A 14892-nucleotide genomic window follows, 5' to 3' on the forward strand; every position below is an offset into this window, starting at 1 on the left:
TGTTCTTTTTGTCTCATACCGGTAAGATTAAATGACGAAATAAGTAAAACTATACACATAGCACAAGCATGTATGTTTACAGATACCATCTCCTATATTAAAATCATATCATGCAGAAATAAACGTTATGTCTTCCTCCCCTAACTATTTAAAATCAAAGATATGGAACATAATTATTCATAATGTAATAAATGCTATTAATGTCTCCTCCATGACAGTCTTGAAAATAAACTAAATATTGAATAAATAATACTCCTAATGGTTAGTTTGAGGTCATTACTAGTCATTATGCAACACAGTATACTATAGAACCCTATTGGCAAAACGACGAACTCCTTTTATCAGAAAACACTGTCAAATATCCAAACATACTATCCACACTGATCTGTGTCCACACTTGTATGACGAACATTATAATACCATGCAGCATGACCTTCTTATATCAAAACATAAACCGTTTTGATTAAGTAGGTTTTAATGCATAAGAAACAGATCAAGATGTCGAAGCTTGTTATCTGTTATGTTTGTTCGAAATAGTAAAATAAAAAATCTCGACCTTGTAAACAAAATGCTTGCTGTCTTATTAAAAAGGTTTTGCCTTGTAGTGCTTTAAAGCAATGTACTAACTTTATTAATGTACTTCGCACTAACTATATAATATTATTTTACAACATTTACTAACTATATAAATGTACTATATGCAAACTATTATTGAACTATGTACTCAGTATATAAAAGTACGATGTCCTAACTATATTTATGCAGTGTATAAGTACCTACTTCATTAAGGTACTATTACTGACTATATAAAGGTACTTTGTACTGAATATATTAAGGTACTATCCACACACTTTATTGAAATTAGCACTAGAGAATTAACTATATCATGGCAGTATATTCTAACTTTTTAAGGTGCCATTAACTTTTTAAGGTTCTTAATGTACTGAATATATTAAGGTAAAAATGTACTGACTTATATTAAGATACTCAATGTACTTACAATATTAAGGCACTATATACTGACTTATATTAAGATACTAAATGTACTTACAATATAAAGGTACTATGGACTTACAATATTAAGGGTTGCATCATCTCCTGTTTCAGATGGGTGACTGTAAAGTGGAGCGTTGTGTCCAGTTTTAGCTTCCCAGCTTCCGTGCATGTCATATGTCATCAAATTAATCATATCCAAGTACCTGTAAAACAATGAAAGTATTTCAGTTATATGATAGTGGAAAATTGTATAAATGCAAAATCTATTTTTAAAATTCTGAGGAAAAAATATATATCTCTAGGAGTTGCATTGTAAGGTAGTTAAATGCAAAGAATATAGATGTCGTGTTAAAGAAGATATTAGGACAGAGGACAAGCATATAATATGAATATAACCATTTGTAAAGAAATAGAATTACAAATGCAGAGAAATTGCAGTAAGATTGATGAGTTTTGATTTTATTACAAATACAAATATATATCATATGGTGGTCTTTTGGTTTATAAGATATGCATGCTATTATCTGTAATTCATTGTGCAAATGACATAGTTTGAAATTTTGTTTTGCAAAATGAGTTAACATATAAATGACATAGATTATTTTTTTAGATCTTACATACTTGACCATCTCTGGAAAGTTGTATCCGGGATCAATGTTTTTCTTGCCTGCAGATGTAGCAGCTGATAGTAGAAGTGCTGGTTTGCCACTGGTTTGGGCTTCGGCGTCAAACACGCTTCTTAAAGTCTGAAAAGGTAAATGAGAGTTTATCTCAAAGACTGTGTTACAAAAAACCTACTCTTAATGGAAGATTATATTAAATATTCATGACATGGACAATAAAGGAGGGACTCAAGATTCCAACGGTACAGTCAAATTCATAGATCGAAAATAAATGTCATGGCTAAAAAGGTAAAGACAAAAAAAAGACAACACCCAAAACAACATACAAAACTACAAAATAAAAGACAAAGCAACACGAACCCCACCAAAACGTGACTTCGGTTGATCTTAGGTGCTCTGGCAGAGTACGCAGATCCTGCTCACAGAGATAAATAATTAAATTTAATATAATGTAAATATTAACAAATTTTCAAATAAAGGTATCAGAAGGGGCGAATTTCAAATTTTCAAAGTCATTCTTCCTGTGTCATAAAAAATCTCTTTAGATATACACACATTTAACCTCATTATTAGCCACAATCGAGTTAACTGTAAGAGTGAAAATGGGTATGACTCACCTTTAACAATTCGACGAATTTTTGCTTATCTCCTGCAGGACTTCCTCGGCTTCCTGGGTACTCCCAATCGAGATCGAGGCCATCAAATCCGTGATCCCTTAAGAATTTCACAGTGGATGTGGCAAATTCTTGACGACTTGCAGCAGTGGCAACCATTTTTGTGAAGGGTGCGGTTCCCATGTTCCATCCACCAACAGCAATTGATAGTTTCAAGGCTGGGTTAGTTTTCTTTAAGTCAGTAAATCTCTCATACCTTTCAAATAGTATAATTATGTAGACGGTCATTCATAAATTCGGGTAGTTAGGGCTAAACACTAGATGACAGGATATTATGGATAGGGAAAAAACATGATTGCCTGACAATAAGCCATCTATTGGCTTATTAAAAAAGTGCATCATTCTGAACACATGTACCGCGGCTGAATATTTATATACCCAGCATAGCCAAGCGGACATGTGTGTAGTTGACGGAAAAGAGAAGTTCAGGTGAATATATATAGGCCCTGTTCATCCTTTGTGACTATAATTTTAAAAAATCTACTAATTCTGCATATATACGTCAAGTAAGTATATACATATGAGACTAAAAAGAAAATTCGACGGTATCGTCCTCAATTTATATAGACAAATAATGTGTTTATCAATATTCAAATGAATTGTAAAGTATTTTGAGATATACCTGCTACTGTTTTATATTTTGGGGCGGATTCATATATTTTAAAACAGAGGGGTTAGACCCGTGATTCTAAATGTAAAAATAATCCCTACAATAGAATATATTAAGTCGAGTTAGTGGACAAACTCAATTTTTGGATAGATTCCATTCTAGAATATAGATATATTTTCTAATTCTAGGAGTTGAACATGTTAAAGTAACTTACATCCCCTTCTTCCAAGGAGTACTTTCGTCATTCCATTCATAAGCGGTTAATTTATTTCCAACCATTTTGGCGAATGAGTAGATGATATGTGTGCAAAGTGTAGGGTCTACATTCTCAGGAAAAAACTTTCCTGCACCGTTTCTGTATTGTGCCCAGTTAGTGTAGTAGCACACTCTTCGGTAAGCTATAAAGTTCAAAAGGAGGCTGTCATATGAATGAATGTTATTGGGTATTATTGCGAGATAAATATTATTCAGTTCTATGTTCTCTATATTCGGCGTATATGAAAAATGCTCCACCAAATTACTTTTTTTTCGAAAATGTCTAAATAATTCCACATGATTGAAAAAAAAATTTGGTTAATATTGAAAAAGAGGTTTATATGCAGAAATGTGGCACACCAAATTATTCAAAATTTATCATGAGATTGCAATTGTTACAAATATCCATTTTGAAATTAAAAAATTAAATAAACTGAGACATAAATCATTTGATTTAACATTTCTTTCTATTGTATAACTTTTACGTAACTGTAGTTGCCCTTGATCTCAGAGCTTTTACGCTATTTTAGTATTGAAGATTCTAAATAGGATATCTACTGATAGTACTTGCGACTTTATACAAAATATCATTAATATATATATCACAAGTAGCTCCTATTGAAATAGTCGTCAGTCTTATATGTATAAATGTTCTATCCCTAATCGTTTCTATCAAACTAACTTATCAGGAAATGCGGTCGCCGGGAACGCAATCCCTATATGTATGTCGCTTTCCGCGGCTTTACAGACGAAACAAAAACAAAATACAGGGTCATGCTATTTTTTTGTCAAATGCTAAAAATTTCTAATACCCATAACAAGAGTTAATACAACGTATTCACTACCACCCTCCCCGCACCCACAAAGTAGTAAAAAGAAAACAACACCAACAAAACAACAAAATTATATAAAACACACACAATATCCTAAAGTGAGGCTTCAGCAGAGTTACAACTCAGCAAAATTTGAAGGAGTGGGTGTATATTATATTACTAATTTGGGGGAGGTATGCCATTATCTCTTTACTATCTGTTTATTTTCCCGCCAAAATAAATAGAACCATTGTAACTTACCCGAAGCTACGCTAACAGCTGCAATAACCACCAGTGTTACTCGAAGGAAATTCATCTGAAATTTATAAATCGTTCTATTCGTTCAATTGTTCACATTTAACTAAGTTATATATGCGTATGACACAAAATTTTATGATAACAAATGCAAAGTTAGTGGCATTTATAAAAGAAAAAGAAATAAGATAGTTCGGAGGTTAGGTGATTAAAGCGATACTTTCTTTAACCGTAGTTTACCGATTTTCAAATCCCGTAAATCGTTTGTCTTGTATTTGTTTTTACTAGATTGACATTTTGCGCTATTATGGAATCTTGTATAAATCTTGTAGTATAAGTAAGTTTACCACAACGGAAAAAAAATTAACAAGTCGGTCATTTTTATATATATATCTGAATTCTTTGTACCTTTTGCAATAAAAGACTTGTATTCAAGAGCAAAAGAGCAGGTAATGGAAACATATAAATTTACATTACATTTCTCCCAAACATTTTTCCCATTTGTTTTCAGAAATCGGTCCGCAATTTTTATAGTTAATTTTTACTGAAAAAAAACAGACCAATAACATTATTTTGGTTTTTTTTTTGCTCATCAGGTAAACAAAAATTAAAACACATGGTCCGAGACAACAATTATTCCGTAGTGCATTTCTTTTAGAACATAAATGAAAATGAAAAAAATCCCACCTGCGCTTTCTCAAAGAAACTTTTACAGTGTGTTGTACTACTTTTGGGACAAATTATATCAAAATTATAGAAAACTTCGTCGCCTCTAACACAAAATATGGACAATTTTATGTAAAGGGCGTCTTGAATCTTTTGACAGCTTCCGAAGTGCTAATTTTAAACATTTTTCAGCTGGACCAAATCACTACTTTCCTTTAAAATTCTGGACCCAAATTTTTTTACAGTGTAATTTCATCCCCCTACTTGCAATTTGAGGCATTAAACATGGAGAAATAAATTTGAAAGGGGTATAAAAATTAATGTCAAGTAACCCACTGTCAACACTAAACTATCATAGGCTGCAAACGTAGGGTAGGTAGTAAGGTCCCGGATGCTGATATGTGACCATGACTGATAAATGGGTGAAATTTATACATATTTTCAGTTTTTTGCAATTTTTCAATGTCAATGCTACTAATGTGCTTACCATGAATACAAAATTTTATGATGATATCTCAACCGGTTCCGAAAATATAGAACATTTGGGTACATAAGTTTAAAAAAAAATTAAAAATAATTCTGACTAATTATTTTCTTTGTCACTTTGAATGTCCTAAATGAGTCCAACCTCAAAATTGCCATGCCAAGTTAATGTGTGGTTTCTATGAAAACAGTTTTTAGCTGTTGTCTTATATTTCAAATACTGTTTTGTGTTGTATATATTGCATTGTACTCATACTGTTTTGTATTGTATCTATGGCATTGTACTCATACTGTTTTGTGTTGTATCTATGACATTGTACTCATACTGTTTTGTGTTGTATCTATGGCATTGTACTCATACTGTTTTGTGTTGTATCTATTGCATTGTACTCATACTGTTTTGTGTTGTATCTTTGGCATTGTACTCATACTGTTTTGTGTTGTATCTATGACATTGTACTCATACTGTTTTGTGTTGTATCTATGACATTGTACTCATACTGTTTTGTGTTGTATCTATGGCATTGTACTCATACTGTTTTGTGTTGTATCTATTGCATTGTACTCATACTGTTTTGTGTTGTATCTTTGGCATTGTACTCATACTGTTTTGTGTTGTATCTATGACATTGTACTCATACTGTTTTGTGTTGTATCTATGGCATTGTACTCATACTGTTTTGTGTAGTATCAATGACATTGTACTCATACTGTTTTGTGTTCTATCTATGGCATTGTACTCATACTGTTTTGTGTTGTATCTATGTTTTATGTTGTATCTATGTTTTATGTTGTATCTATGGCATTGCACTCATACTTTTTTGTGTTGTATATATGGCATTGTACAATCTCATATTATTACTCCACATCTGTCATTAGATAAATAAAAATGTTGTGTGTTGCCTTCCCAAGGCTGGAGCTAGAAGTGTAGGTGTTGTCGTTTGTACATGTATGTCATATTTTATTTTTGTGAATTGTTTTACTTCAAATTCTGTCTTTAGTTTTCTCGATTGAATTGATTAATATTATTCATACTGGGTCCTTTTAGCCAATTATCCAGTATTGGTTTATGTTATTGTTGAAGACTGTACAATTGCCAATTCTTAAATCCGCAACATTTGAACTTTGGGGATTTGGCAATCATACCACATATATTACCTTTATATTGTTGACAATATCCAAGTCAAGTCAACCTCAGTTTTATCAATACTTTAGAGAAAAATAAGATTGATATAAAATAATTATTGACATAATGCCCAAACACTACTAACAAAAAGATAAAAGACACAAAGAACCGATTCAGACTAGTACAAAGTCAAATTTCAACTAATGATTAAACCAGGTTTCCTAAACTGAAATATTGCACTAAAAGACCTGTTGCAACACATAGGCCAACAGCTATTGTCTATATAGAAATGGTTTTGTTTTTTAGGAATAAGAGTTTTCCTTGACCAATACCCTTCTTCAGCTGTCTACTGATATAGCCAAATTTAACCCCGCCATATTATTTAAGGTTGTGTCTGTTCCAAGTCAGGAGCCTGTAATTCAGTGGTTGTCGTATGTTTATGTGTTACATATTTGTTTTTCGTTCATTTTTTTATATAAATAAGGCCGTTAGTTTTCTCGCTTGAATTGTTTTACATTGTCTTATTGAGGGCCTTTTGTAGCTGACCATGCGGTATGGGCTTTGCTTATTGTTGAAGGCCAAACGGTGACCTATAGTTGTTAATGTCTGTGTCATTTTGGTCTCGAGTTGACAGTTGTCTCATTGGAAATCATACCACATCTTCTTTTTTTAAATTCTCAAAAAATTCCTAAGTACTTTCAAAATTTTTAGTTGATAGATATAGGAAGATGTGGTGTGAGTGCCAATGCGACAACTCTCCATCAAAATTACAATTTAAAAATTAAACCATTATAGGTTAAAGTACGGCCTTCAACACGGAGCCTTGGCTTGATACACATTAATTTGTTCTTTGGTTTTCTCCGATGACATTAAAACTTTCTTACAGCAATGGACATATTAATAGATTTGACATACTAGTAACAAACTTCGCTTACTCAAGATCTGATTCCCCAAGATTGTATATATTTATTTATTTGCTTTTATCTATTTTTAATAATTCCTCAAAAATATTCTACAAAGTATGCGGTATCTGGCTTGTAAAAGGCCGCACCTCGTAAATAAATCCAGAATAAACCAGGGATTATATTTTTCGAGCATCTATTTCCTCTTGTTGACACTTGATAATCTCTCTTCAAATATGAAATATACAATTGCTCTCAGAATCTGTTTGTTTATTTAGTATTTTCGCGCCATGTCTAAAAGATCGGACGTTTTAATCCTTCCACTTTATGTTTCTAAGCTCAGTTTGATATACTGTGTGTACAACTTTAAATTTTGAGTTGATGTGACGTCAAGTTGAATTTCAATGAACGTCATATTTCTAAGCTGAAACAGTTTTTACAACAAGAATATAGATATCATCAATTTATTAATACTTTACTTCAGCTTATCACAAATATCGACATTTATGTGGTAATTACGATTCGTATCGGTAATGTAATTCATAAAGCTAACAAGGATAGGAATTGTCCTATAAAATTATTTTTTGCTCTTAAGACTTTTTAAAAATTGTTATATTGTACTGTTACGATTAATTTTTTGGGGATATGCATCATTTAAGCTTTAATATCGGGTTTTAATGCGTTGAAATTGTGCTATAACAATAAAGTAGAAGCTTTTCCTGTACTGATTTTTATTGAACGTTATGAGGTGTGCATATCCACTGGCCACTGATCGCAACTAAAAAAGGGCGGAAGTTTGAAAAAAAAAATAGGAATCTCGTCAGTAATATCTTTATTTCATGTCTTATCAGCAGCATATGGTAAATTGGATTTAATAAATAATTGTTTTAGTGCTTTAACATTGTTTAAGGAAAACTTTGGTTGTTTTGCTCTACATCCATTAGGATATTGGTTCTAAATTATTTATGTTTTAGTATTTGGCATTGATAACAACTATATTTTATACTTTTTTTAAATAAAATTTCAATATTTCAAAAAGTCAAATAAAACTTAAAATTAAAAAAAAAAAATATGCATATTTTTTTTATGCATATCTTTTTTTATATAACTAAATGGCTAGTTTGTATGATTAAACTGGTGTATATTTACTTTTTGCTGAAGAAAATTCGGTATTTTGCCCGAATTTATAAGAAATATACTTGCTTCCATTAAACAATTATCCGATATGTTTTCCGGTATGCAGTGAACTCAGTGTTACTTTTCTCGTAAAATTCCGGTGATCGCAATACGAATGGATCTGTCATTGAAATAAACTACTATCTTATTGTACATGTATGTGGTTGGTTGCTGTCTCTATGACATATACTTTACATCTCATTGTATCATATAAATAGGATACATAAAACATTTTGATTGACTCTGTTAAAGCATATATGTAATTTGGGTATTACATCAATGGTTGAAGTGATAAAAAGATCGCAGTACGAAACAAAAGATAGATGTGGTGTGAGTGCCAATGAGACAACTCTCCATCCAAATAACAATTTAAAAAAGGCATGCTTTCAAAAATAAAAGCATTCTGCAGAAGAAATAATTATGACTTGTTATAAAAGTTACATTATTATTATATTACCTCTTATGAAGAAAATCTAAAATTAGTGTATAGTACCTTTGCTATCCCATGCGTTGACCTTACAAGTCGGTTTGGGAATGAAGATGTAATAGTGATCTCAATGTTTATCTATCTATTTATTGGCTGCCTTATCTCTTCAGTTAAGTCAGGGATTATTCCATTTTTGTCTCGATATTTCTCAATTCTTTTGTTGTCATTTATAATATTAGAGCCGGGATTTGTATGTTGTGGATATTTGTTTTAAATTACCAATAACTATAATAACGCTATTATAGTTGTGTAATTTTAGTTCAAATTTATTGCTGAGGTGGACATTCACTCGAAATATGGGATCTAGATGTTTCCATTAAAATTTTCGTCCAATCCTGAGTACGAGAGGTGATAGGTACTCTTGTGATAGCTTGATGCACGTTTACTTTTATGTTAAATATTTTTTTTATAAAGATCAAGATACATTATTATCAATAGCTGAAGTTTGGAACTAATTATTAAGTTCGTTTCTGAATAATATCGGCATGTTTATTCAGGGAAGGGCAAGAGTGAAAAACTATGTGAGTGCATTTATGATGTTTCACACTAAAAAGGTTATTCTGGCACATTGTGATCGAAGGAAATATATATTAGCGGCAACAAGTGAAATAATGCCTAGGCATTACGTTATTGCCCGAAACTGTTAGACATTAAACTCATTTCCTAAAATCTCTAACTAATTGTTAAACATCATCTCAAGCAATCAGTGAATATAGGATTGTTGCTTTGTCTTGCAAATACATGAACATTCGGAGAAATTTTCTTTAAATATATATGTGGTTGTTTTCCAAATATATAATTTACATTCATTCAACGGATCTTTACATTTTAATATTTAGTTAAAAGCATGTTTCGTTTTTCTTTGTGGTATTACAGTTTTAAACAAGTGATAACTACTATATCTAATGGGGACTTTGAGATTCTTTTCGAAGAAAATGCACGCTTCAATTGTAGAGCTGGTTTGAAATTGTTAAAATTAGCTACATGTAGATTTGTTGTTCCCATCTGTCTTTTGATTTTATTGGATATGTTTTTTTTCTTTCTAAAACAGTTTGTTTAATTCCACCATGTCCCTTGTATTTCTTCCGGTCTATCCATACCATCTTGTCTTTTCCCTCTTTAAACTGCCTGTCCCAAATCAGGGGCCTGTAATTTAGTGGTTGTCGTTTGTTTACTGATGTGTTACATATTTGTTTTACGTTCATTTTTCTACATAAATAAGGCCGTTAGTTTTCTCGTTTGAATTGTTTTACATTGCTCATTGTTGAAGGCCGCACGGTGACCTATAGTTGTTAATGTTTGTGTCATTTTGGTCTTTTGTGGATAGTTGTCTCATTGACAATAATACAACTTTTTTTTATATTATTATCATTTTTTTTTAAAGTGACATCTTTTTACTGAGGAGTTTTGCAGTTTGGATTTAAATAAGACAGCATAGGGCATATATAGTAAGACAGAAATACGATGCTCGTTTGGCAAAGATCAAACTTTAGAATCTTTAAATAGAAGGTAATTATAGACTATTTCCATTTAAACGGGGAAAAAGTTTTTTCATTGCAGACTTCGAACAAAATGGAAACAACATTTTATTCTTTTAAAAACGTCCTTTTAAATTTGCCTTCATCAGGAACGCTCAAACCCAAATATTTGAAAGCCACGAGTGTATAAGAAAACAGACAAAGCAAAATAGTGTTCAATGAAATATTGTCTCCCGAAGAAACAATAGTTGATGACTTTGTTTCATGATTTTATTTTTACTAATGTAAAGAAAAGGACAAATTTTCATGTAAAGTTTTGTCAATAAACTTACTGTAAATATAAGTGTTTAATAATAAAAAAAAAAGAACACAGATTGAACGCTTTTTATAACACTTTTTGAACGTGTTATGGTTTTTTTACGATTAAACGTGTCCGAATGTTCAAAATGTTAACGCGTCGATGCATTCAACAGCCCTGTAACATGCACATTTTGAACATATAGCACGTGATTAAAATAAAAAGTATAAAGATTTATATAAACACAAGATGTTCAGATCCAGAACAGTTGAAGTGCTCAAACGGATGGTGTTAAAAAGAGGAACATGTTCTGTTTCAAGCGTACATAATTTTCTATAAGTATTCTGTTTCAACTCAAACTGTTCAAACAAAATCTATATTCAATTCAGTCAAAATAACAATAAATACATCTTTGAACGTGTAATTCTTTAGGTAATCAAATGAGGATATATGGATAGAAAATACATCCGACACCTTGTGAAATCACAAGTAAGTTTATAGTATATACATCAGTGAAATAACATACATAATTTTTGTTTAAAAACTGACTTAAATATATCACGAATAATGATTTTTTTCTACATGACTAGATAGTTACTACATCCTCTGTATCCTATATAGAATAACCCCTAAAATATATGACAATATGATAAGTAGACAGTTTATTTGTCACAACAAAAGTTAAAAAAAAAAACAACCGAAAATGACAAATACAAATGCAATCATTTTATTGGCACAAACTCAATTACAATAATTGGCAACGGTCCATACAATTAGAAATGATGCAGCAATTAAATAATACTATACATAGCATATGTATATGCACATTTCGAACAATTAACTAGAATGCAGTTATATATATTTATATACATGGTCCCGATCATGTAGAATAGGCTACTGACATAAATATATTGGATGTTATAGATTAAAATTGTTCATATTACTCATTTGTCAGGACATTTTTCCTTAATTCAAATTATTGATTAATAAAAGATGATATTAATTTAATTGTTTGTCTACACTTGCTATCAATATAAAAAAAGAAAGATGTGGTATGATTGCCAATGAGACAACTCTCCACAAGTGACCCTAAAGGACGCGGCAATTAACAGCTATAGGTCACCGTACAGCCTTCAACAATGAACAAAGCCCACACCACACAGTCAGCTATAAAAGGCCCCTATATGACAATATAAAATAATTCAAACGAGAAACTAACGGCCTTATTAAGTAGTAGTTTCTGTACGACAGTTACTTCCTAGACACTTTACAGCCCATCTTAAACTTCAATCTATCAACTTAGTGAAACTTTATGTGCTGTTATCAACTGCCAATGTAAAAATCATCTACATCAAGGAATTTCGATGAGCCTTTAGATCCTGCAAAGTAAAAGTTAAAAATAATAGAAGAGATGGGTTTTTTTTATAAATGTCAGCAATGCTTGTTGTGCTTTAATGTTGATATTTGATATATATATATAAGTCTGGAAAGAGGACAAAGAGTAAATATTATATGGCAATGAAATGGAGGCAATTTAGACATTGAAAATGATAATAAAAGTCTATGTCTTGACCACTCGGTGAACTTGACCCAAAAACAAATATGGCACTACTTCATTGATAACGGACATCATACTAAATAAACTCCTAAATATATAATTGAACTAAAAGTGAAAATCATACCAGACTAACAAAGGTCAGAGGCTCATGACTTGAGACAGGTGCAAAAATAAACCGGGGTTAAGGCAGCAACCATTTGATTTTCTGGGGGGGAGGGGGTCTATTGATTTTTTTCTGGACATTTTTTTTTTTTCACCTTCGGCGAAAAACAATCTTTTTTTTTTTGGCTACAAGTCGAAAACATTTTTTTATTTCAATTTTAGCATAACATATAGTGGCAGCTGAGGGTCAAACAAACAATTTTTTTTCTCAGGGTCAGAAAATCAAATGGTTGCTGCCTAAACGTGTTTTGTGAGATCTCAACTTTCCGTCTATACATCTAGCAAAAACACACATAGCATTTACAGACATGGAAACTCAGTTTAAAAGAAGTCCGAGTCCGATGTCAGAAAAGGTAACAAAGGAAAATAAACATAATGATAATGATACATATATCAACAAAGGACTACTTACAGTTTCTAACATGCCTTCTCTATCATGCTGACCTCAATCAAATTGATTGAAAGATTATGCCTTCATCAAATGAAATTCAAGCGCCCACCCCTTCATTTAGGAAGTTAGTATCATATCATCATCATCATACATATATAAAAAGAACATTAACCGTATCATGCCAACAACTAGTTTTAAAATAAATGTGTTTATTTCCGATGCAAAGACCGGATGAGTGAATCAATATAAATATCGAGATATGCCATTTATAATGACCTGACAACGGCATCGTAACAATATCCCTTTTAAATAAGTCTGTTAAAATGTTTGGCTTGCTTTTGAGATCAATGCCAACATTTTTGTGCCAAAAAATATAAAGAATATTACCATAACGATTGAGTGTGAAATACCTGAACGCATAAGATGTCCGAACAACAGCCAATATTACACAGAAAACAACTGATTTTGCCACTGAAGTTCCTTTCACAAGGTTTCATAGGACATACTTTTTTGTGTACAAAATAACTGCATTTATGTTGGATGACCCGTAACAATATTACGATTTCAATTTACTCAGATCAAGGTATTCAGAACCATATGTGTTCAATCTTTATTTAGATGATAGTAACTTGTCTTTTAAAAAAAAATGTTTCATTTCGGAACCAGGATAGCAGGATATGTTGTGTCTCTTGCTTGTTATAAGTGTCAAAATTGTTGGCTGTTATGTTTTATTAAATTTTTTTTATATATGTGTTTATGTGTTTATGTGTTTCAGCGATGATCCTTTTGTACTGGGTTATATACTAAATAAAATAAGTTAATAAGTTAGTTATATAGAAATTATTCTGAAAACTAATTACTAGTACATAAATTTTCTTTGATTTGGAACACAGTATTCCATCTGCATAGTTACTTGGTACACGGAAGAAGTATGTAATGTTAAACTTAGAGGGGGATTACACGAAAAGTTGACAATATTTGCTAAATTGCCACACGGTGTGTAGTGGGCTCCTTTTACTTTTGGGGATCTTGAAATGAAGCAGACCTCCAGATTGCTATTTTTTTCAAAGTTGTGCTGTCGGGTTTCATTTTCATTAACTTTTATCCAACATCTCCTTTTATGATCTTTCATTTACAAAAGTACTTATAACGAGCCACTGTGGAGGATCGTAGCTGATGTATTTATGAAAAATTAAAACCTACGAATCTTCAGTACCTAGATGTATACTCTAAAATGTACTCATATACCTTTGAAAATTAACCGATAACAATATTGTCCTTGGCCAAGTTTCTCATAGTAAAGTTGTAACCTTAATGAACGTGACTTTGGCGTGTATACTGATTTCTCGAATTCTTGGTGCATTTACAGTATGAAAAGACGTTAACTACCTTTTTGATAATTGAATTACATGTAACAAAGAACCAGTAGCAAGACAAATAGTAACAAAGTAGTCCATCAAAGATTTTTAATTTAATATCCGAAAACACTCATTCTCTGTTAGAAAGGCTAAAATAGGAAACAAACTGCCAGATTAGATATTCAAAACCCCATTAGTTTAAACATATTTATTTAGAGTGGATTGGGAAATAATTTTTGCAACTTATATTAATCCCTTTCCACTTTGCGGGTGCGAGTGCTGCGTTGTAGCGGCATTAGCCTACTCTTTTTCGAAATCTACAAGGGTGTCTTTAACGTGCAAGAGATATGTCTCTCTCTTAATACGGGTCAGCCATTTATCGTCCCCGTCCGACGGACTATCATTGTTTCCTTAAGACCATACTCGCAAATGGTGTCAAAACCCCATTGCATTCATAAATGCTTTAAAATATCGACTAGACAAATATCGGTCTGCTGAAGAGTTCTATTACAATGACAATGAGCAGAAATAGTGGGAAATCATGGATAAAATAGTATAGAAATCAATTTGAATTATGAGTCT

At 31.7% G+C, this 14892-nt stretch overlaps 1 protein-coding gene across 1 annotated transcript in view; it reads right to left on the reverse strand.

Moving 5' to 3' along the window:
• Positions 1–9167, reverse strand: part of LOC134726317 (uncharacterized) — a 43207-nt gene extending 34040 nt beyond the window's left edge. The window contains exons 1-6 of the mRNA XM_063590718.1: positions 9072–9167; positions 4232–4286; positions 3118–3301; positions 2237–2489; positions 1618–1742; positions 1076–1199 (exon numbers count right to left, since the gene is read on the reverse strand). Coding sequence (XP_063446788.1) covers positions 1076–1199; positions 1618–1742; positions 2237–2489; positions 3118–3301; positions 4232–4286 — 741 coding nt within the window. The 5' untranslated portion in view covers positions 9072–9167. The remainder of the gene's footprint in view (positions 1–1075; positions 1200–1617; positions 1743–2236; positions 2490–3117; positions 3302–4231; positions 4287–9071) is intronic.
• Positions 9168–14892: the final 5725 nt, after the last annotated feature.

The sequence above is a fragment of the Mytilus trossulus genome, chromosome 7, assembly GCF_036588685.1.
Source record: "Mytilus trossulus isolate FHL-02 chromosome 7, PNRI_Mtr1.1.1.hap1, whole genome shotgun sequence".
Classification (NCBI taxonomy): Eukaryota; Metazoa; Mollusca; class Bivalvia; order Mytilida; family Mytilidae; genus Mytilus; species Mytilus trossulus.